This window comes from Equus asinus, chromosome 6 (assembly GCF_041296235.1).
Source record: "Equus asinus isolate D_3611 breed Donkey chromosome 6, EquAss-T2T_v2, whole genome shotgun sequence".
In the NCBI taxonomy this organism is placed as follows: Eukaryota; Metazoa; Chordata; class Mammalia; order Perissodactyla; family Equidae; genus Equus; species Equus asinus.
The window spans coordinates 77,381,185-77,406,905 of NC_091795.1; the positions used below are offsets into that span (position 1 = coordinate 77,381,185).

General features: G+C 36.0%; 1 protein-coding gene across 10 annotated transcripts in view; it reads right to left on the reverse strand.

Annotated features, from left to right (window-relative positions):
- The window catches only part of LCLAT1 (lysocardiolipin acyltransferase 1), a 192,348-nt gene that overhangs the window by 111,110 nt on the left and 55,517 nt on the right, over positions 1-25,721 (reverse strand). For 8 of the 10 annotated variants that reach the window (XM_070512343.1, XM_014866450.3, XM_014866448.3 and 5 more), the window contains one exon: positions 9,884-10,052. The exons of the other annotated variants lie outside the window; for them this stretch is intronic. In XM_070512343.1, the coding sequence (XP_070368444.1) occupies positions 9,884-10,048 (165 nt within the window). In that variant the 5' untranslated portion in view covers positions 10,049-10,052. The remainder of the gene's footprint in view (positions 1-9,883; positions 10,053-25,721) is intronic. 10 annotated transcript variants of the gene reach the window in all.

The window sequence follows — 25,721 nt, forward strand, 5'->3', positions numbered from 1 at the left end:
AATCCCTATTTAAATTTCCAAATAATTTGCATGTAACAAATCTACTAGTTAATATTTGACTTCACTATTAATGGAGAGAAAACTGGCCCAAGCCAGGAAAAACATAAGAAAATCAAAAGTTCTCTTTGGCAGCATCATGAAAACCTTGATCAAAGCATATCAAACAAACAAATGGTGGTACAGTCACACAATGCACCATAACACAACAATGAAAATAAATGAACTACAGGTATCTATAGCAACATGGATAACACACAAGCACAATGTTGAGAGAAGCAAAACAAATAAAAAAGAATATATACAGTAAGATATTTTAGAGGTAAATACATAGGTAGTAAAATTATAAAGACCAGCAAGGAACTAACGTATCTTACAAGCCAGGTTAGTGGCTACTTCTACCAAACAGGAGGGCGTTGTGACTGGGAAACTGGGTAGCGTGCTGGAGGGCTGGCAATATTCTATTTCTTGACCTGGTTGATAATTACACTTTAAAATTATTCAATAAAGTGTGCATTTATTAACTTTTCAGTATGTTTGTCATATTTCACAAAATACTATTTTTTTAAAAGAATATGGTACAAAAGAATAGGATGTCAAAAACATAAGAATAAATAGGAGTTAAAAAGAATATTAGCTAAAGAAAAAAGGGAGTTAGAAATGTTACATGTCTAAAGTCTTACAGGGTCAGAGTGTTAACCATCTTAACAAGGTAAAACAAGATCCTTCGGGCTAACGTAGCTACAGAGAACTTACAGGTCCTCATTGAGTTTCTCTCCCAGGGCTGAGATTCATTTTAGGGAATGAGTATGTAACCCGGCATTTATCAAGCCCTAGAAAAGACGGCCTTCAAGAGGACCATAAACATGAACCCCTCTTGAAATTGTATACAAAGATACGTGAATGTATACACTGGCACTTTGCCAGGCAAAATGCCAGTAGTTTTCATCAGATTTTCATAAGGGTCCATAACCACTCAAATAATTATAAACTCCCACTCCGAAATCTCTGGGAAGTTAAGTCCATATGTGGAAGATTTCATGATGGAGGAGATCATGGCAGAGTTCTCTAGGCTTGGACCCATAGCAAGAAATATCTCTTTTTCTACTTGTAAGCGTAAAAGGCCATCAATCATGAAAACGAATCACTGAATACTAAGTCTTGGCCCAGTGTATATGTGTGAAGTCGCCATCCAAGGTTAACTTGGATTAGCTCCACTCTGCTTCCCAAATACGATATACTTTTCAGTATTTGCAAAGAACGAAAATGCAGGATGCCCTTTTCTTAACTGGCAGAAAGAGGACCTTGACTATTAATTTTACGTTATATTACAGAAAAGAGTTAAAAATCTTAAGCCTATAAATCCCAAACCTGAACTCTAACCTTTCACGTGCAATTTCTAATACATGTTTTCTATAGATTCCAAAACAAGCTTTTGCTTTTCATTATGGAAAATGTCAAAATAAAAAATCTCAGACTGCTTGTTCAGGAGCATATCATATGGCATCCAGAACTCTATCGGAATGTGCCTAAAAGTTATATACAACCTTTTGGCAGCCTAGATCTCAAGCTCATATGAATCATTTTTAACACCAGACAAGATATATCTAGTCAAGGTTATTTACAGCTCCTGCAAAGGCATAATAACAAAAACACTACACAGAGATAGAGTTGTAATGTCTATAAAGAACTCCAGAATTCAAATAATCTAGATTAAAAACTTGAAAAAAAAAAAAAGACAATATTCGCATATTTCTCACATTTGTTCTATTTCTAGTATAAAAGGAAACCATTTCGGCACTAAGAAACTAATCTTATAAAATTTTATAATGCTTTATTTCTTATATCGAACGAAAAGCCACAATTCTCACGACTGTTACCTAACTGAATGAAGATTTCTCCCAGAATTACAAATACAGAAGCAATTTCTGAGGGTGTCTTTATTTACCACTATTTACTGCCTCCAGGTGTTCCTTGGTATATGAAAACACTAAGATGAGAGCGTCCCCTCATGATCACAGACAATCAGTTTTGCCATCAGGCCTTAAGCTCTCATTTGTCATTTCAGTGGATCTTTATTCAGTCTGAAGTAAGAACAACTCTAAGACATTCCTCATCTCCAAGTCTGCTTTAGCTTTTCAGACTCAGCTTAGGCCCAGCTCCTCAAATCCTTAGCTGTTTAAGGCCTTGCAATCCCAAGCCATTCATCAAACAATGAGCACGCCCTTTCTTAAGAGCAGCAGTCTAGACAGAAACTGTATTCATTAATCTGTGTTTGCTGAACACCTGCTTTGTTCTAGGACTAGAATGGAATCAGCAGGCCATGGAAGAAACTTGTGTCCTGGGTTGGGAGTTAGAAAACAACCTCTAAATTCCTAAGTCATGATTTATGGTGAAAGGACAGAACTCCAAGTAATTTTCATAATCCCAGGTAATTAGCTAACAATCAGACTGTTAGAAAGACTCAGAATTTTAAAAAGCAAAAACTGCTCTGGGCATGTGCCAAGTTTGATCCTAACAGTACTATATTGAATAGAACTATTCAAAAATGAAATGAACAGACATCCACTTCCCATTATAGAAATGTTCCAAGAGAGACTGGTCACTCCATAGACTGTTCTAGAAGGGATTCTTACACACACAGGTAGGTTAGACTAGATGACCTCTAAGTCTCATCTAACTCTAAGATTCTAAAAGATTTTATTGGAGTACCTCATTTAGCACAGAAAATGTACTCCTTAAAAATAGTAAGACAAGAAAAATCTTGCCAATGAAATCATTTTATCGCACAGGAGAAACTTACAAAAGAGAAGATCATTTTGTGATTGCTTCTGTGACCAATAATTAGTCTAAGTGCATTCACCCTAATTTTTTTTTGTTTTGCTGAGGAAGATTTGCCCTGAGCTAACATCTGTGCCAATCTTCCTCTATTCTGTTACGTGGGTCACGGCCAGAGCATGGCCACCAAGTGGCATAGGTCTGCACCCAGGATCCAAACCTGAGCTGCCAAAGCGGAGTATGCCGAACTTAACCACTAGGCCACAAGGCCAGCCCATACCCTAATTTATTTTTAGTGAAAAATTATGTTTAACTGTTTGGAATTGCTTAAAATAAAGTACTCCTATAGGAGAGAAAAGACTAAACTGCTTCTGAATAAAAAATGACGTATTCTACTATTTGCTTCAAAATAAAAATTCCTTTAGTACCTTGTAAACGTTTGAAATAAGGTCATAAAAGACACACCAATGATGTTTCTCCATTTCTTTAAGCAGAGATGGTCACTATCTCAAAACCAGAACATTGATTTTCTGTATACTAGCTTTAAGGGATTTGACTTTAATAAATTTTTTAACCGAAAGACTCTCTGCCTGATATGCTGTTACTAGTGAGCACAGCAGTGAGTTAAACAGGCTAGGTAACATGAAGTTTTCTCAAATACATACCAATTTAAGACTACAGTGGTCACTGACTCTTGCCTATGTGTGAAGTTCTCAAGTCAGGTAATAAGCCAAAAGTCAGGAACAGCTGAAGTTACCCCCAAAAATCTCAGAGGAAGGTGCCTCACGAGAGACCCGCACACTATCAGTAAGTCCTGCTCAGCCAGTTTTATCTGAGTGTTGGACCAGATTTCTCCAGCTGACCATCAGATGAAGTGATTGGTTTGCATGTTGTTTTAAACACAAGAATCATACTCAGCATTCCCCGTTGCATCTCACATGAAGTTGGGGATAGAGGGGCACCCTACATTTAAAAAATTCCTCTCTCTCCACTCTTCCCTCCTCCATGCTAGTGCACGTAATTGAAGATGTATAAGGTAATTAGATACATGATGCAATTCTGCTATAACAGTAATTGTACTAGTAGTAGTAGCAGTAAAAGAAGCTATGGCAGAATTTGTCCAGTAATAAGTCCAGGAAAATCCAGCATTTCTTCCAGAGTAATAGATTTTAATTGTGGACAGGGCTACTCAGAAGAAAAAGACTACATTTCCCAGATTTTATTACAGCTTTTAGCTGTTTTCACCAATGGGGGGAGCAAAAGAATTTATGTGCATCTTAGAACTCACTGGTCTAAAGAGAAAGTTCTTGCTCTGGACTTCCACCCCTCCCCACTTCCTATAGAGTGGGACAAAGAACTGGTAGTGACCAGTCTTGACCATATAGAAGACTGGAAGGAATCTGAGTCCTTGAATGACATCAGGGAGTATAGCTACCCTGACAACCTGGACCTGAGGACGCATAAAATTCTATTTTATTCAGGCTACTATATTTTGAATTTTCTGATAGTGTACTTTAGTCTGCCCTCTAAAACTAATATAGTAGCAAACATTTACTGTATACTTTACAAAGGCTATGTTCATTATCTCATTTAGTCATCATCATAACTCTGAGGTAGGTAGGAAGTATTAGAGCTTCCTTTTCTACAGATGAAGAAAGACAAATTTAGAGAGGCCAAGTAGCTTAGCCAAGTTCAAATGACTAGAAAGTGGTAAGACCAATCACGAAACCAAATGTCTGTCTCCATGCCTGTGCCAATAAGCACTCTGCTTATACCAGCTCTCCAAAAAACTGAAATTGATTGGACACTGTAACACATTACAATTGCAACGATTTCTACAATGTAGTAACTACAAGAAAATTTTCAAAACTCTTAAGGTTTTGACAGAGAGGTTCAGCCAAAAACACATGATTCCTAATCAAAAGATTATATACTATGGAAAATTGATGACACATTAAAGAAAATGAAGCACAGTAGCAATATATGACTATTGCCAAAAAATCATTTACCTCTAAATGTTTGCTTTAGAATCAGATATACAAAGCTGAACCTGGAATGAATCTCAAAAGATAATCTATTTCAATTTCCTTATTTTACAGATGATGAAATGAAAATCTAAAACGAGTCATGTAAATGACTTGAAAAAGTGAAAACTTTAACTGGTTTTATAATGACTATAAATGGAATTATTTAACATTTAGACAGTGTGTTGACTTTTTAGAAATATCTACTTATGATGGTTAATTTTATGTGAAGTGAACAACATATTTAACATAAATATGATATTTTATGGAGAAATAATCACTTTGTAAATGAGCTAGTGATAGCAGTTAAAGCAATACCACAAAATGAATATTTTATATTAAATGGTAGTTTTGAGGTCTGCAATGAAACACTGGACTTCACAACTTTAAAGCTGATTTAAAAATCTAACTCTAAAAGGTTAGATTTTTCATTTGCCTGGGAAGTCTTTCAGGCAAATGAAAGTCAGAAAAGAAACTAGTCAAGCTGTGTAAATCTAAAACTAAGGAAGACAGTTAAGGTAGGAGACTATTATCTCTTCAAGGACAGAGGTCATATCTGTCCTGTTCATCACTACATCCTAGCAAAATGCTTGGCACATGGTGGACACTTAATAAATAGTTGCTGGATGAATGGTCAGGGATCCTACTTTTGCAATAAACACAAGTTACAAAACAAAACACCCTTCTATTAAGGAAGGAAAAAGAAATTTTGCCTAAAAGAATAAGGAGGATCCATACCAATAATGTAGGAATCGTACAAATACTCAGTGCAAAGTACATGCTACAGGGGAGGAAAAAAAGAGTAAGGAGGGTAAGTGCTGCTTCCAGCCCTGACAGAGCGAACAGCACTAGACTTACCACCCACCTGACTGAAAAGAAAACACGCTCATAACAATAAATAGATGAGGAATCTCAAAAAAGAAATAAACAAATAAAGAACCCAACATAAATTCTAGAACTTAAAAGTGCAGTATTTTAAATGCACTGTATAAACAAAAAAGCAGATTAGAGATGGCAAAAAAAAAAAAGGGTCAGTGAACTTGGTGACCTGTGTGACAACATAAGCAACCTAACATACATATAATTGTAGTCCCAAAAGAAGAGGAGAAAGTGAATGTGGAAGAAAAAAGTATGTGAACAAATAATGGCCCAGAATTTCCTAATTTGGAAAAAACAAAGCTATAGATCTAAGAAGCCCAATGAAACACAGCAAAATAAATATAAAGAAAACTATACCCAGGCATATCATAATTAAACTGCTAAAAAACAAAGAGAAATCTTGAAAACAGCCATAGAAATATGACACAGTGCATAAAGGGAAGCAACAATATTGTATGATAGGGGCCAGCTCCGTGGCCGAGTGGTTAAGTTCGTGCACTCCGCTGTGGCGGCCCAGGGTTCGGATCCTGGGCGCAGACATGGCACCACTCATCAGGCCACATTGAGGTGGCGTCCCACATCCCACAACTAGAAGGACCTGCAACTAAGATATACAACTGTGTACAGGGGGGCGGTTGGGGAGATAAAGCAGAAAAAAAAAAAAAGGAAGATTGGCAACAGTTGTTAGCACAGGTACCAATCTTTAAAAAAAAAAAAAAATTGTACGATGGCTTTTCATCAAAAACAATGGAGACCATAAGACACTAGAATGAAAAAAATGTCATCCCAGAAATTTTATAATCAGCAACACTATCCTTGAAAAATGAAGGCAAAATAAAGAAATCTTCAATTAAATGTGACAAGTAAATGAAAAGCAATAGGATATACTGGAGTATATGAGGAAGACATTTGGTGTAAAACTAAATCGACCTGACCTTGTTTTTCCAAAAGGGCCTGACGTGGCCTGTTGAGCATGCATTCTACATCTGCTTTAAACATTTACTATGTCCCAAAGACAAGAATGATGCCCTTAAAGATAGGATGTAGCTTCCTCCCATATGGGCATTTCTTTAAGGATAAGCATCTCTTCCTGGAAACTAAGGATTAATTATTACTGACCTACTGTGCTCACCTTGTGACCGCTGACCTGCTGACCACCAAGCTGCTGTGCCAGCTAAGCATCTCATGACTAGTAAAAGAGATATTCCTGTTATATGTGATGCATGCTCTTTGTTCCAAGACAGTATATAACCACTCTGTACACCCCATGTCTTTGGTGCCCTTCCTTCCATGGGGAAGGAAGCACTCGGGCTATAGTCCTCAGACATGGCTCATAATAAACTCACCCTAATTTTTGTTTTTAAAAGATTGGTAACAGATGTTAGCTCAGGTGCCAATCTTTTTCTTTTCTTTCTTCTCCCCTAGGCACCCCCCTAGTACATAGTTGTATATTCTAGTTGCAGGTCCTTCTGGCTGTGCTATGTGGAAAACCTCCTCAGCATGGCCTGATGAGCGGTGCCATGTCCACACCCAGGATCCAAACAGGCGAAACCCTGGGCCGCCAAAGCAAAGCACACGAACTTAACCACGGCGCTGGCTCCCAATTCACCCCAATTTTGATTTATAGATTGATTATGGATTATTTGCATCGATAAATGAAAACAGAACTCATCTGCAAGATCCCTCACTAGAAGAAGAGCTTAAGTAGTTGTTTAGGCTGAAGGAAAATGACACTAGATGGAAACTCTAATATACAGGAAGAATAAAGAACAGTATAAATGGAAAATATTTAGATAAATAAAAGACCATATTTTTCTTCTTCTCATTTCTTTAAAAGTAACCATTTAAAGCAAAAAGTTGACTCTGTATTATGAAGTTTATTATTTAAGTAGATGTACTATGACAACAGCGGCACAAAGGATGTGAGAATAAATGCACTACACTGTTACAACGGTCTTACCCTTTATATGAGGTAGGTAAATATCAACTCTAAGTACACTAAAGATATATTATGTAATCCCTAAGCCATGAACAAAAACATATATATATTTACATACTTTCTTTTTATTATACATAAAATTGTCTTTCAAAAAACAGAAGAGGGGGAAACATTTGCACAACTACTTTTATGAAGCCAGCACAACCCTGATACCAAAGTTTGGGCAGTGTGACCTTGAAACTTCTTTGTGTTTGTCTATTCACTCAACAATTATTTATTAATATGTACCTTGTTCCAGGTATCTCAGCAATCTGTGTCTTTGGCTCTCTAGCAAATGAGAAGGCTTTCTATGACTGTTTCTTGCCAACTTTTGTCTTCCACTGTGAGGAAATCATCACACTACTGATTTTATTACTGATTTTATTTTAGTTACTTAAAATAGAGACTGATTTTATTACTAGTTACCACTTTCTCAGATAGGTTTTTTCTCAAGTCAGGCATTCCCCGGCTTGAAAGAATTGCAAACCTTCTTCTTTAGAACCAATCATGAATGAACTTGTTACCAATGGGAATCAATCCCTGAAGGTTTTCCTACCACCTAAGGGTCTAAAAGCAGAAGACAATCTAGGTTTAACCTCAGCTGTGCTTAAATAATTTGCTTATGCACATGACCTTGAGAAAATTATTTAATTTCTCAAAGTTCCTATTTCCTCTTCTGTAAGATGGGGACAATGGTGGCACCTGAAATGAAGCCATCCTCCCAAAGCACTTAGCACAATATCTGCCACCTAAGTTCTCAACAGCTATGACCATCATTACCCTTGGGATTTTACTTTGATTTTTGCTTTTAATGAAACCTTCAAATTTTTCTCCTTATATCTGAATTAAATATGCAACCAAAGCACAGTTATTTATTATCCACCAGTATGCTATCGTCCCTTTCTTTGTGCCTGTAGATCAGATAACTTTAAGTGGAAATACAGAAAAGAAAAGGGGAAGGAAAGAGGAAGAGGGCATAGGGAGAGAGAGAGAGAGGGGACTACTTTTAGTCTAACAGTATACCACATTTCATAAAACAGACATCTGAATAAAAATTTAAAAACAAATTAACCTTGTAGACAATATGAATGCAATTTGTAAAATTATTCATCACAGGATTCCTTTTTAAAATATGAAAAACAGGGTGTACTGTAAATGATTTATCGAAATTCAATTTACAGAAATTTTAAGAAACTTCTACTCCATCAAGGTAGGAACACTCACCACTGTTTCAGGAAATATTTCCCAATTGACCTCCACCTGAAGGGTCTATAGCATTAGCACAGTACTTTCCTCTCTAGAAACATAACAATGGCAATCTGCCTGAGGAGAAACAGACAACTTAATTTCCTTCAACAATTGAAGGAAGAGGATTCCCTTCTTGTTTTCCTTTCAGGTATTATAGTCATCACCTCCACCATAACAGGTCAACAAGTTCTAGGTGTTGCTCAGGAAAAAGAAGGCACAGAACACTCTCGGGAAATACAGCTATTCAAGGTAAAGGCAGCTGCATGCACATCACTCCACTTTTTGGAGAAGGCACTGCTGATTAGCAGCAACAGAGAGTCCCAGACAAGGAAGGAGTCTGGACTGGAATCCTACAGGAACTTGCCAGCTCAGGATCAGAGAGATGTGCTCAGAGTAGTATGCACTGATCTTACAGAGAATACCTGGCTGTTCCAAGAAGCTATTGCTCATTTTGTATGCACATCTAACTTGCAAATGTTGTTAACCTAGCCCACAGATAGGAAATCACTTTATTCCTAAATTCTGCGGTTACTGAGAAGAATTCAATCAATCACATCATTGTCACAAGTTTAAAAAAAGTTTGCCATCTGAATCCATTTTTGTCATTGTTTTGTAAAATAAATGGAAACACAAAATAAAATTAATGTTAAAATTCTTCAATCTCTCTAGATTTGTATATTTTACTATATGTAAATAATACCTCAGTGAAGGGAAATGAAAAAGAAAATTTGTGAAGAATATGGAAGAAAGTCAACTTTGGAATATAGCTCTTAATTAGATATTTTACTTCAAGGACATGAATTATTTCTATTTCTCTCTAGTTTCTGTATTTCCCTCTCTCAATTCTAATGTGTCCTTACGTAACAGGAAGGACTTCAATGTTTCTTCTAACATTTGATCAAATCCAACTAACAAAATAAAAATCAATAGGTTGGGCTACTTTGGTACAGACAGTCTCCTTCTCTGGTGTGTAACTTACCACCGGAAGTGTGAGCCAGGTTGCCACAAGGCGGTTGTTGATCCAGCGATACCAAGATGGGTTTATAAACATCAAAGGTAAAAAGGGACCCAGCATGAAAATGCTTCCAAAAAAGCTTCCCCAAAACAGTGTGAGTATAAAGTAAATCCCTTTCCATGACACCATGATTCTGAAAGATATAAAAAAACGGATATATTTTGTTACTGTACATTTAACTGCCCTGCCCAAATACAATTTCAAAATGATGCATAAAATAATATTTAATTACAGGGCCACAGAAGAGGCTCTGATAAAGGGTATGAGAGCTCGAATACTATAGAGGTGACCCTCCTACACGTCCTACAGGCCTAACAAGTTGTCAGTACATCAGAAATTGATACTCTTCGACAGAGTAAACGTCTGATCTCCAAAAAAAAAGCTACCTAGGGTAAGAAGCCTTTGTTTTTTATCTGGTTATTACTATTAACATAAAACTGTATATTTTCTTTTCCAGGATGTAATCCAGCACAAAATCTTAAAATATTCCAGAGTTTTTTTAGACTTAATGGACTAAGAACTCCAGAGCAGTTTCCTAAGGGTAACTATGCCTAAAAGTGAGGGCAATTTTACAGAGTGCACTATAAAATTTTTTAAAAATCTAAAAATGTTAATTCTCTACATTAGAATCTGAAAGTAATGTCTTTGGCCATTTGGTCTTAAACTGGCTCTTTATGAGCTGAAAAGTTAAAGAGAAGTCAGACTCCTCACTCACTTTCCTAAACTATTTGCCAAAGGTTTACTTTTGGGGGTCCTCATAACCAGAAGAAGATAATATTGGTGCTCTACAGTCTAAAATGAATAATGAAACATTTGATTTTACAACCTCAAATATATTAGAGCAAAAATATGGTTTGCCTCAGAATAACAAAACTGTTGGAAATATTAAAACTATGAAAACAATAATGGCCTTAAAATGTATTTATTAAAGAAGGTATTCCAGTAATCAAGACCTCTGAATATTTAAAAAGAATCAGAGGGGCCGGCCCGGTGGCGCAGCAGTTAAGCATGCACGTTCCGCTTCAGTGGCCGGGGGTTCGCCAGTTTGGATCCCGCTTGGCAAGCCATGCTGTGGTAGGTGTCCCACATATAAAGTAGAGGAAGATGGGCACGGATGTGAGTCAGGGCCAGTCTTCCTCAGCAAAAAGAGAATAATTGGCAGCAGTTAGCTCAGGGCTAATCTTCCTCAAAAAAAAAAACAAAAAAAAAGAAGAATCACAACAGGAAACAGATACAAAATTTCAAACGTCATCATGCTTTATGAAATGTTAGACAAACAACAAAACAGGTCAAAACCCTTAAAACAGAATCAGGTTTATCTGGGTACTGAGCATATTTTTAAATATCTACTGATAACTTGACAGGGCATGTACAAAATCCTTCAAGTACAAAAGGAATAAATATCTGCTAAGAACTGGCTTTTTGCTAAACTCTAGATCTGAACTTCTAAGACGTGGGGTGAGGGGGTGGGGGAGTGAGGGCAGAGAAAAAGACCAATGGAAAGTTGTGGCCCAACAGTTAAAATTCACACAGGGCCCAGAATGGTTTCTGTTTCTACACCCTCAGCTTTGCTTTCTCTGAGGCTCAGGTCCTCCTCTTCGCATTAAAAGACACTACAGGCAGCTTCTCTCCAGTCTTTAATTTAATTTAAAGCTTTTCTTAATTGGGGGAAAAAAAATTTTGCAATAGTGCTACTCTATTGGTAAACCCTGCAACTACCTTTTGCTATCCACTGTTTGTTTCTGTCTTATTAGCCATCAGCTAGCTCTGTGTTTAGACACGCACCCCTAAACTCCCTGAGGAGCCGCACTTCACATTGTAGCCATATATACCTGCCGCCCACCCTTCCCCATCGAAGGCTTTGGCATGTCTCTTCCTCACTTACTAAACTATTTCACATTTGATATGATTACAAAAAAATATATATAGTTAAAGGAGCTTAGATAGAATCTAATAAAATCTTTTCATCTTAGGGGCCAGCCTGGTGATGTAGCGGTTAAGTTCGCAAGTTCTACTTTGGTGGTCCGGGGTTCGCCAGTTCAGATCCCAGGTGTGGACCAATGTACTGCTTATCAAGCCAATGCTGTGGCAGGCGCCCCACATACAAAATAGAGGAAGATGGGCACCGATGTTTGCTCAGGGCCAATCTTCCTCAGCAAAAAAAGAAGAGGATTGGTGGCAGATGGTAGCTCAGGGTTAATCTTCCTAAAAAAAAAAAAATTTAAAAATTTTAAAAAAAGCTTTTCATTTTACAGTGATGAAGCTGAGGACCAGAAGAGTTAAGAAGACTTTCATAAATCCACATAACCAGTTAGGACATCAAGTCTTTTCTGCCTTCTGCTTCTTCCTGCAAAACTGCTGGGAATCACAGAACTGAATTAACTTTTAAACATGTATTTAAACACAGACTTAAACAGACATAAAGGGACGTGTCACATGAATATACTGGGATTACTCAGACCAAGCCTAATCTAGAATTACTTTTCCAACCTAGGGTAGGTTTATTCCCTAATCTCTCAATCATTTGTTGAATGATTCAATAAATATACAAAGAGATTCCTACTGTGTGCCAGGCAGTGTGCTAGTCAATTTGGGATACAACAGTGAATAAGATAGACATACCAAGCTCTCACAAATCTAATGGTCTCTCCATCTCCTCCTTATGAGCTCCTCCCTGGCTCTGCATTTAATCTAGTCCCATTCTACATACCTTCTTCCAAGTCTCAAGAGTTTGATTTAAGAATTATGGTTATGAATTATGCTGGCTATATACTTATTTAGAATAGCTAAAATTTTAAAAATAAAAAAACCGGCAATACCAAGTGCTGACAAGGATGCAAAGCAATCAGAACTCAAGCACATTGCTGGTGAAAATGCAAAATGGTATGGCCACTCTGGAAAACAGTTTGCTGGGTTCTTAAAATGTTAAACGTGCACGCACCATATAACCCAGCAATCCCACTACTGAATATCCAGGACAAAAAACAACTTCTGTTGACACAAAAACCTGTACATGATTGTTTATGGCATCATTACTTATATTTGCCAAAAACTAGAAACAACCCAAATGTCAGTCAGGGGTAATTGGATAAACAAACTGTACTATACCCATAGACTGGAACAGTACTCAGCAATAAAGACAAACTACTGACACATGCAACATCCTGAGTTAATCTCAAATGCACTATGCTGAGTAAGGGAAGCCAGACCCAAAACGTATGATTTCTTTTTTACTATATGATTTTATTTATATGACATTCTAGAAAAGGCAAAACTACAGGAGGAGGAACCAGATCAGTGGTTGCCAAAGGTGGGGGAGGGGAGAGGGTTAACCAGGAAGGGGCAGCACAGGGGAGGCTTTGGCAGTTGAGGAAACTTCTGTTTCTTGATCACAGTGATGGTTACAAGACTATGCGTTTGTTGAAATTCACAAAGCGTACATAAAAAAGTTATTTTTACTGTATGTAGGATAAAAAATCAATTTAAAAGATTATGCTATGTGAGATAAAATCTGACAGAATAGTCACTATGCTCTTATGATTTAGAGAATTCTACATTTCTGGATTATTTCAACTGTAATAATATGTAAAATACATCAAGCTTTTAGGTATGCCAGGAACTGTTTCATATATTTCACATGCCTGAACTTAACACTCCCAATACTCACATGCTATAGGTACTTTCATTACCTTACACTTTATATATAAGGATATTGAGGATGTAAGAATATTGAGGCACAAAGTGGTTAAATAATGTGCTCCAGACTCTACAGCTAGTAAATGGTAAAGCTGACATTTGAATCCAGGTAATTTGTTGGCTGAGTGCACACACAGTCTAAGATGCTACACTATGCTTCTTTTTCAAGAATGTATCACTTTTGTAATTAAACACATAAACACACTTTAAAAGAGCTAGTCCATAAAATAAAGATGTCACAATTCTAAACTAAAATTTTAACACCTCATGCAAAACTTATTCTGAATTTCAGAAGTCCACAGGAACTTAGTGAAGAAACCTAGTGTCTTTCTTACCTTAATATTCCCTAGTACCTAACATATCGTATAGCACACAAAAACCTGGGAAGAGCTGAAGACAGAGGTTGCCAGCTTCTGCTCAAGGAAAGTTTGGTTAAATATAGTAAATTAAACATCTAGTCTTTTAAAATCCTTTAAAACAAAGGCCAGATCATTGAAAAGTAATTACAAACACTGCAATTTAGTATTTTTGTGTATTCTTTGTATAATACTGATAGCATTCTCAAAAAAAGCCATTTGGAAAAGAAATAATCATAATTTAAAAATGGCATATCCATGTTTAATGGATCCAGAGATAAAAAACTAAACTGGAAAAGCTATGCCTACTTCAAAGTAACCCAAGAATTTTTTCCTGTAAGACCACTTTCCCTCCAATGAGTTAATAAGATCTCTCACCCCACTAACTTCCTGGCTCATAAGCATCTGATTCTGATGCTTGCCCACGCTGTCTAATCAGGTCTGATTCAAATGACAGCAATATCAAACAAAGGCAAAAGAGAATACAAGAACCAAAACATAGCCCACCTGGACTTCTTATTCAGTTGCATATATTATTCGTGGAGTATGACAATGTGGGAGGATATTCCCTGACAAGGATTAATGGAATCCATTAGGGATACCTACAGTTCCATGCTCAGGAAAGAAAGATATTATACTTCATAAAATCTCCTTAGTTTACTCACGTAACAATTCAAATGTTAACTAGCATTGCTCTCATAGTCTAACAGGGAAGCTAAGTGTTCTGAGAAATGATTGCAGTTCAGTGTGATACATACTATAACAAAGGTATACAACAAGTGTTATGGGTAGATCACAGCAAAGCAAAATGAACTCTGCTAAAAGGGATTAAAGGAGACATTAGACTCTTAAGAGTATGAGAGACTGGGGGAGGAGACAGTTTTTTTCCAGGCAGTAAAACAAAACATGCAGAGTCACAGAAATCTTGAAATAGCATGGCTTAAGCAGGGGACTATAACTCATTGGGTATTAATGAAGTATAGGGTAGGTACACACTGGGGAGCTGAAAGAAGTCACAAGGGCACAGCCCCTAGGGACAAAGTGTACACATCCAGGCCAGTATAGTCAAGAACACCTTTAGCATGTCACCCCACATAGGAAAAACCTGGCATATGACTTATGTTTAGGATTAAAAGTGCTATGGTACATATAAGCATGGACTCAACTAATATACAGATTGGTTTTATTAAAGCCTTAACAGCAAAGAGCTTAACCAGCAAAGAGTTCTGCCCTTTAAAACTGACAGTCCGTGGGACTTGTTGGCAAAAACCCCAGTCAGCATTGACAGATGCTAGTATCAGAGAAGTCTGTGAGCCAGGAGCATCTGATCCAGCTCCACCACTCAACAGCCTCAGGATCATGACCATATCACTTAAGCTGGATGCTTACAGGTGAGGAGGTTGAGAAAAATTCTCTCAAAGGCCTACCTTTTGAACACCTAATATTTGCCAGGCACTTTACAGAAGGCCCTTGGTTTTTATACATTTAACATCTACAGATTCAACTATTCATGAACAACCCAAAGATCTATGACATGTAAGTAATCTGTAATTTTGCTGAAATTCAAAGTTGCAATTGGAATACTCCAAGGCTGGTGTCAAAAAACAAATCATTTAGATAGCAATAATCTGGCCAACTGTCCAGTATCCTAATCTCAATGGGCCTTTATTCTGTTCTACTTATCTCACATGAACTTAGTGGGGGAAGTGATATACCATAGAGAATTTGTTAATTTGAGGTTTTAAAAAGACCCTGCTATATACCTTAACAATGTCAAGTGTGTCCTAAAACAAGCACTTCACAAACATTCTCATCCAATCCTAACAAAAGCCTCAAAACTAGGGTATTAATTTTATCAGTAGTATTTACAAGTGAAGAAATAAGGGACTTGGTTTCTTAACAACAAGTCTCTAACACTTTATACTGAGAGAGGTGAGATAAAGAACCTATAACCAGGGGTATTCCCAGAAAATGCAGTGGGAAGTTCAGAACTGGGACCAGTAAAAGATTTAAAGGCCAACAAGTAAATAATGAGTAAGAAAAGTAACAGAAAGAGTTAAGCATATTGTTTAAACCATTGTCTTCTCTGGAAACAAACAGGGTTTCTGGACTAGGGGATACCCAGATTAGGGCACAGTTACCACTCTAAGAACAGTGGGACTAACTGACCATAGACCTACTGAATCCAGAATGCTGAGACCCCAGGCAGTCTCCCCTCACTGGGCTCTCAGATGGCTGGTGACAAGATTTTAGTCCTAGTCCACTGCTCCCCAGTAAAACTTTCTGCAATGAGGGAGATGTTCAATAGCTGTGCTATCCAATATGTAGGCAAACTGCTGGATGAGGCTACTGAGCACTTGAAATGTGGCTAGTTCAACTGAGGAACTGAATTATTAATTTAATTGTATTTAAATTTAAATAGCCGCATGTGGCTAGAAGCTACTGTATTGAATAGCACCAACACTAAGCAGACCACTGGAGCACACTTCTCTAGGGAACTGACCAGACCATGAGGAAAGATGAAAACATACAAACACTGGTGGTTCCTTAATAAACAGTCCACCGAAATCACCCTACAGTGAAGCTGAAAGTTCATATAAGCCTCACATACATGCAAGCTTCTAACTGGCTTTTTAAGTCCCTTATTTTTTATTATGAAAGGATAATGAGACATCTGAGCAAAGAATTCAACACATTAGAGACTAAAACAGGGAGAAGTATACTTAAAGGAAACAAACTATTTAAGGAGAAGAAAATTATCTTTAACATTTTCAGAAAGACAGGAAATACTACCTCCAGTAAACAAGAATAACATGTTCTTGTGGGAAAAAAAAAATTTAAATAAAACAAAGAAAGGAAACATTCAGAGAATAAAAGAGCTATTAGAAGTTTAAAACATAGCAAATGTTTAGCAAAAGTTAAAAACTCAACAGAAGAGTTAGAAAATAAAGCTGAGGAAGTCCCCTAAAAAGTCAAGCAGAAGATAAAGAGATGAAAGTAGAAAGAATATTAGAGGACCAAGACAGGAGGTTCCACACACAAATCATTGGAGGGGAGGAAATCAGCAACAAAACAATTCAAGAAAATTCCCCTGAAATGAAGGACATGACGTTCCTCCTTAACAGAGCCTGCTGAAAGCTAGGATAATGGATGAAAACCATTATCACCAAGGCATATCACTGTAACTTTCAGAACAAAGGAGACAAAGGACATTCTACAAAACTTCTAGAAAAGATAAAGACAGGGCACATACAAGGGATCAAAAATTGGATTGACTTTGGACTTCTAGGTAGCAATACCAAAAACACGACAAAAACAGAACAATGCCTACAAAATTCTCAAGAAAATTATTCCATCCAGTCGCTCTATCAGTCAAGTGTAAGGACAGCAGAATAACGCTATCATACCCACAAGGTCTCAAAGTTACCTCCCATATAATCTTTTTACAAGAAGTTATTGGAAAATGGCTCTGCCAAAACAAAAGAGTAAACAAAGACTGAGGGAGACTTGAAATCTTGGAAACAAGAGATCCAACTTATGTGAGAGGTCAAGGGAATCTCCAAGATGATCATAAAAGGAGATCCCAGGATAACAGTCATGCACAAAACAGAGAAGGCATCTAGCCGAAGTTGGGGAAGGGTGACTCAAGAGAAAGTCTTTCAAAGTTTTGTCACCAAAATCCTAGCTGCCAAACAAACCATCTTTTTGAGCCAAGAACAGAATGCCCAGGTGAACCTGCCACAGATTCTAATCTTGAAGCTGTGCTGATAAAATTCCTGCTCTCCTTCCCATCTGTGGCTGCCAGATCAGCTGATGACACTCACTTTATGTATCATAAGTACTCTGCTTTGACCTACTCCTGAGAGGTGGAAGGAGGGCATGGTGAATTTAGGAGAAACTTCCCACCAGACAGCCAACACCTGCAGAGTCCTGCCAGATGCCCTGACTGTAGTAAGCCCGGGACTATAGTTTTCCAAGACTCATTTATGCATGAATTAGCCCATTACAAGGATTTGGTCAACCCTCTGGGAAGATGAGGTCTGACTATCACCCAGAGACTCTGTACCCCAAGAAGCCTTCATCTAATGGTGGTAGTGTTAGACACGTTATTTTTACTTCTCAAGTTTTCAAAAAAATTATAAACATATTGTTTAGGGATACATACATAAGTAAAATTCTGAAGTAAAATAATGACTAATATAAAAGGATAATAGTTGTCATGGCGGGGGGGGGGACGGGCGGCTTCTAAGGTACTGGAAACATTCTATTTCCTAAGAATTGTGGCTAGTTATATGTTCACCAACAATAATTTAAGAATATTCTATCAACAGCTATTTTTGTCTGCACACACTGTATACTATACACTCTTCTAATTATATGCTATATTAGCAACAACAACAAAAATGTTTTTATAGATTACCATCCTTTGTGGAAACAGGGAGGGAACAGAGCTTTCACTTTTTAATTCACATACTTTCATATTACTCTAATTTTATAAATGATAAATGTTACTTTATAATTAAAAATATTTTACTTATAAAAAATTTAAGAACACATTAATCAATTGAAGTTTAAACTATCTCTCTGTTACCATCCCCAATCAAATACTCTGCTAGAAAAAGCAACCCTGGGGAATCAGTAGAGACAAATATATGGGACACTTTATAATTTTTCCAAGACTATGCCAAAATAAATAAGCAACATGTTGATCTTGATTCAAATGACAAAATCAAATACATAAAATGAAAGTGTGAACACTAATGTCAATTATTGCATATATATAACAATTATTGCAAAATGATCACTTAGCAATGAAAATAAAAATGTTTTATCAGATAGCTAAAACAATCATAGCCTGATTATTGAGATTATTCTACAATCTGAAAGAATTTAACTGTGTTCATTATTTAAATAATTTAAGGGACATGCTCTTTATGTACTACTCTTGTAAGCTAGATGAATACTTCACACCCATACACAATCACACTGATTTAGTTTTTTCACAAACATAAGTGAAATGAGTTAATTTCTTTTAAATCCACCAATACATTTTAAAATCCCTGGATGCATGTTAATTTGCATGACATGATTCTGATAAACATTTCTGCATTTTTCAGAATTTACTTCACATAAGCACATCTGTCTTGCCTGCTTTAATGATATGCTTCCTTATTCCCCAATGAAAACCTCATTCATTGTCCTTTCAAGTCTCAAAAACCAGAGGCTCACGGCTAAAATTAACATTCAATTCTAGAAGCAAAGATTACAGTTATTATCTCTTTCTCTTCTCATAATCTTCTATTTTTATTCCTGTTGGCATTATCACATACGTCTTTTATTATAAATCACTTTAAATTCGTTAGGAAGTAAATTACTAATTAAAAATAAATTTAAAAGACTGTCATCTGTAGTGATCTTTTTCTTTATTTCACTAATTAATTAAAAAAAAAAAAACCAAGTCTCTACTAAAGCACAGTATCAGGAGATCACTAGAAATTTTTATTTAAGAATTTATGTTCAAGATATTCTGAAGACAAAAAGGTATAGTCCTTTAATAAGCAAATCACCAAAAGAAACAAGTAACAAAAATAAGCCAAAAAGACAGAACCTAAAACACCTTTTCATATCAATTAAGCATTCATAGGCAGGCAGGGGAAGCTGAAAGAATAATGTATAAAATAATGGATAAAGGTGCTCTGGCACCTTTACCTGTTTGGGAAAATGACACAGACAATAACAGGAAAGGGACAAATACACAGTTTCTTTCTTCCTGAAGCAACACAAAAGAATACTTTCCCAGATACCAAAAGAAGGTACAAGGTAAGCAGGCATTCTAGTGAGAGAGCACTTAGACAAAATAAAACCAGTTTACCAATTCTAATAAAACACAACAGGACCATTAAAAAGCAGAATGGAGTCAAACCTCAGATCTACCCAAGATGAAGAAAGAAGAATTTTCAATAATCAACTGGATTTCAGTAAACAAGTCTGTTAACTCCCTGGGGGAGGAGTCCACTCTCAGAGTTCTTAGAACTAAATGAGGACATCTAGGATTATGTAAAATGACACTACTTATCTCTTATGCTCATGAAGTTTAGTGAAACAAGAAATTATCTGTATAAATATTGATAGTTCTCTAAACTCTGATGCAATTCTTTTCCTTAAAATATATTCAAAAGTTAACACGTAGAAAGAAGCAGAGAGTATGATTCTATTTACCTAAAGCTGAAAAACATAAAGACTAATTTACAACACCAGAAATAAGGGCAATGGTTATCCTAGGAGGTGTGGAGCAGGGGTAGTGAGTGGACAGGGCACAGCGGGGGAGGGAGGTTCAAGGATTTGGGTAATGCTCTGTTTCTTCATTTGGGTGATGGTTACACTTGGTGTATACACTTTATGAAAATTCATTGAGATGTATACTTGTGATTTATGCACTTTTCTATTTGCATATTTCAACAAATATTTACAAAAAAGTTATATATATAATTAATTTAAATTGGATGCATTATAAGAAATCCAATTTGATATATCCAGTTTATGGGAAGAAAATATAAGTGGTCAATAACCAGAAAGAAATGTTCAACACCTCACTATTTCCAGGAAAATTCAACTAAAAACAACAAAACACCATTTTTGTCTCACAGATTGGCAAAAACGTCTAGTTTTGCCTTTGATATTCTAAAAATCATTTGTCAGTGTCTTTGCCTTCACAGCTGGAGGAAGTATAAACATCAGAGGGCAAACTGATAAGTAGCTATTATAATTTTGAATATGCCCACCATCATGAATTCCTTTTCAGTATCTACCCTAGAGAAATTCTCAACAGCAAGTAACAGATGTTTCACTGCAGCACTGTCTGTAACAAAAAAAAAATCAGAAAAATAAATATCCATCGATGGGGGAAGAGCTAAACTACGGTACATTCAACATTATGAAACACTACACAGCAACTGGAAAGAATAAAGTCAAGCTATATTTTCTGAAATGAAAAGCTCTCCAAGATGTATTGCTAAATGAAAAAGAGTATGATACCATTTTGGGAAAGGGGTGAATCACATCCCCCCCAAAAAACTGTATGCCACATGGTTTATATAGATAAATGTAAATACACATAAATCTGTCTAGAAGGATGCACACCAATGTTACTATGGTCGCCCCTATGAAGATGGAAGAGGCTTTGACTAAGAATAGTGATCGAAGAGGAACAGACCTTTCTGTAATGTTTTAAAAAGAGAACATTTCCATTTGATACTTATATAATAAAAAGGAAAGAAAGAAGGAAAAAAGCAGCAGCTTAAGCATAGCCAAAATAAATCAGTCTGCCAGTAATGCCTGTTTTTCCATGATCCCATAATCAAAGTAAAAATGATTAAATGTTGAGGTAGAAATAACCCATACATCTCAGCCAAATTACTGTTTGCCATACTTTAAACTCAAAGCAAATATTTACAGGTAAATTAAAAACCACTGAAAACATAAATTGAGATAGGAATGATAAAGAACCCTTGGCAAACTTAAACTACACCGGCACCCCCAAGAATCCTTGGCCTAACAAAGGTTACTGAAAAACATCATTTACTTTACTTTATAGCATTTATCTCTTGAAGTTTAAGCTCATGTTTTGCTTTTCCCTTCATGAGACACAGAGCTAGCCAGTAAAATGTATAATTAAAGAACTAAATAATGGAAGTGTATAGACTGTCAGAAAACAAGCAAGGAGTTTACTGAAACTCTTCCTAGAGGCGAAATACGAACCCATGAATAAATACAAAAGTCTCATAAGGATAAAGTTCTAGCAGAAAAGTTATTTAAAAAGTTACCAAAAATAAAAAGTTATCAAAAACAGCATGTTCATTTCTGACTATACTCCTGTCTACTTTAGTCAAAAGCAAACTTTTAAAAAGAAAGAAAAAGGAAAAAGTTAAAATATCTGTCTAAATTTACCAAGTTATTTCAATCATTTCACTTAAACAGAGAATAAGCATGAGAGTCATTCACAGTCATTAAAAACTCATATAATAATATCTCTACTATTAAACACTGACCATCTTCAGGCAAGATACTGGAAAGAATATTAACATCTAGTCTTTGCCCACCTAGGTGGAGAGAAAAGAACAAATCTGAAAAGGAGAGAAGGAAGCAATACAAAGAAGTAAATATTAAATGTCAAATTCATGAAAAATCATTAAGTGTGATAATCAGTTTATAAAATCTTAGAAGTATAGAGCTAGAATTAAGATTACTAAGCTTTAAACATCTTTTGAATTCACAAATGATGCTCTCATTACACCAATGAAGGAAGTGAGGAGCAGAAAAGTTGAGGGACCTGACTTGTGCTCATAGTGGCACAGCCAGTGGTGATGGAGCTAGGCTAAGATCTCCCAACGCCAGTTACCAGCTCAGCCTTCTTTCCATCCCAAAGGGATCATAGATGGCTAAAGCAATCAACTAAAACATTCAGAAGGAATTAGGATGCACGCACACAAGGCCTGGGGCTGGAGGAAGGATAGTACTCAGTCAAGCTAGGACGAAATGGAAAGACAAAGAGGTCGAGCACTTGACATTATTATAGTGCACACTGTACAGTGATTGGTTAGTCACGAGGAGGTTTTCCCCAAGTCTCTGGATTCTTATTGGGTTTTGTTTCTTCCAAATTTTTCAAACAATATGAATTACTAACATTTTTTAAAATGAAAATGTCACCAATTTTTTTCCACATAAATGGCAAGCACACTCATATATTTCAACAATTTCCTGTTATTACACAAGGTTTCCTTTAAGATGTAAAAGTTAAAACCACATACACCCACACTAAGTGAAACATTACTATATAAAATCATTTCAGAAAGACTGGTTAGTACAACTCTATTATATCTCTTACCACTTATTCCAGAGCCTACCTTCCTTGTTCAAATTATTTATTATATAGTCCCCAAAATGTTAAATATAAAGTACCATATAACCCAGCAATTCCACTACTAGATATAGATACCTAAGTGAAATGAAAATATATATCCACGTAAAAACATATACATGAATATTCAAAGCAGCACAATTAATAATAGTCAAAAACTAGAAACAACCCAAATGTCCATCATTTGATAAACGGATACACAATAGTAGTATAGCTATCAGTGGATATCATTCAACAAAAAAAGAAATGAAGTACTTGATGCGTGCTACAACACAGATGCACTTTGAAAACATGACATTTAGTGAAAGAAGCCAGTCACAAAAATCCACCTATTGTATGATTTCATTTATACGAAATGTCCAGAATAGGCAAAGCTATAGAAACAGAAAGTGGATTAGTGGTTCCCTAGGACTGGAAGCAGGTGGAATGGAGGCTGTTAATGAGTATGAAGTTTGTTTGGAGGGTAAAAAAAAAGTTTTAAAATTAGACAGTGGTGAAGGCTGCACAACTCCGTGAACAGTCTAAAAACCACTGCCTGTACACTTTAAATGGGTGAATTGTATGGTATGTGAATTATATCTCAAAACAAAAAAGTTAATTAGCTGGGAGATTACCAAGACATGAATAATTTTAACCAACTCTACCCTGGAGGTCATGAATGCAACAGGAAAAGGGAAATTATAAGGATAACTACCACCTCAGAAACTAGAAACAAGAGCACATGCAGATAAAGCCAGAACACAAAAAGGTACCAACAACTAGACAGACTGAAATCACTGAACAGAAAAAAGAGGAGACAGAAACACAGCAAAATGTTACCAATGGCCATCCCTGTGTAGTGAGACTATGGTTGATTTTCTACTACATTGTATACAAAAGTATTATTTTTACTTAATAAAAAAAATCCCAACAATATTTATTTCAAAGTGAAAAAGTAGGAGCCAAGATTTCTTAAGGGACTGAATGGGGCCCATGACTAATACATCATTAAGGGTAGAGCTAACCACTAAGGAGAAGTATAAAATGTGAACTATACAATATTAAAACACTGGCCCAATATTATTCATATTGGAAATACGAATATGGATTCATATTTCAATGAATTCATATGAAAAGAATTGATATTCTGACATCAATAATTTTTTTCTAATATAAATTATTGGTATTCACTAGAAGGCATAAAATACCACTGTTCTGGGGGGAGCATCTAACAAGTGATTTGACTGGACAAGGAGTAAAATATTTTTCTTTCTGTTACATACTACAACTGTTCGAAACAACACAAACTGATCACAATATTTCTAAAATATATAGTTATGTCATTACCTTTAACAAAAGACTTTTTAAAAGTTACACATTAATACAAACTGAATGAAGACACCATCATTTTGCAAATAAAGTCAATTATCATTCACAGTATTTTTTCTTTTAATAGATACAAGCAAAATGAAGAAAATATTTAAATGTTTCCTCTCCACAATTTATTCTTCATGCAGCAAAGGGTAGTTTACCCATAGATGATTCATGAAATGTATTCAAGGGTTCCTAAACCCCGGGAAATTGTATGTTATGCAATATATATGTATTTTTACGCAGAGAGGGATCCCTAGATTTTTCAGAGGGGTTTGTAACTCAAATGAAGGTAAGATACTACCGCTTTAGAGAAACAATTGAACAGCAGCCTAAAATGGACTTCTGTTGCAAAGGAATTCTGAAAACGTTCTTAACTCTCAAGAAACTAAGCTGTGCAATTTTCATCAATGAAACACATTTATCAAGTATCTGGGCAATGAGGTAGAACCAAGGATAAATCATATATAGCCATTATTCTGGAAAAAACTTTAAGTTGGGAAGTCGAAAAACTCAGAAGTATTGTAAGCAAAGGTAGAAATATTATAGATAATAATATTATTTTATTCATATTTATTTGTACTAGGCTTTGTTTTAAAAATATTTGAGGGACTGATCCCGTGGCCGAGCACTTAAAGTTCCATGCACTCCGTTACGGCAGCCCACGTTCATGGGTTCAGATCCCAGGTGCAGACTTGCTCCACTCATCAGCCATGCTGTGGAAGCATCCCACATACAAAATAGAGGAAGACTGGCACAGACGTTAGTCCAGGACTAATCTTCCTCAAGCAAAAAAAAAACCGGAAGATTGACAATGGATGTTAGCTCAGGGCGAATCTTCCTCACCCAAAAAAAAAAAAACCAACTGAGATGTCTTTATTATCTAACACCTCATAATAGGATAGAATCAACTAATTTTTGATTCAAAGTATTTCAGGTTGAATTTCATTAACACTGCTGTCATTCATACATCGTGGAATTCTTGGTGAACACTCAAATGTACAAAACATTTTTTTCAGATTTATTCTGAAAGACAATGACTGGGTTTGGGTTCATGTGTAAGGGTATATTTTATACAAACAATAACAGAGTTAATATCTAGAACATCTGTTTTGCTATTAAAACATTACTTCTGTGAACATTTTTTTCCCTAGATTTGCAAAAATCAAAATACATAGCAGATGCAGAATGACCTTGGAACTCTCTCCATGTATTTTAAAGTGTTTCATGTAGCATTTTCTTACCAGTAATAAATAAAAACATACATGGAGAAATTAATATGAATGCCAATAAAAATATTTCATTTGGAAACAAAGTTCATGAAGACATAAGAATGGCAATTGATATTTATCAGATTTTTAAAAATTATTTATAGAATTTAAAAATGTACTCTATTTGATGGACAAAAGGAGGTAGTTTTCAGAACAGTATAACGAATAAAATATTATGAAAGACACCTCTGAAAACTCAATTTAAAAACCAC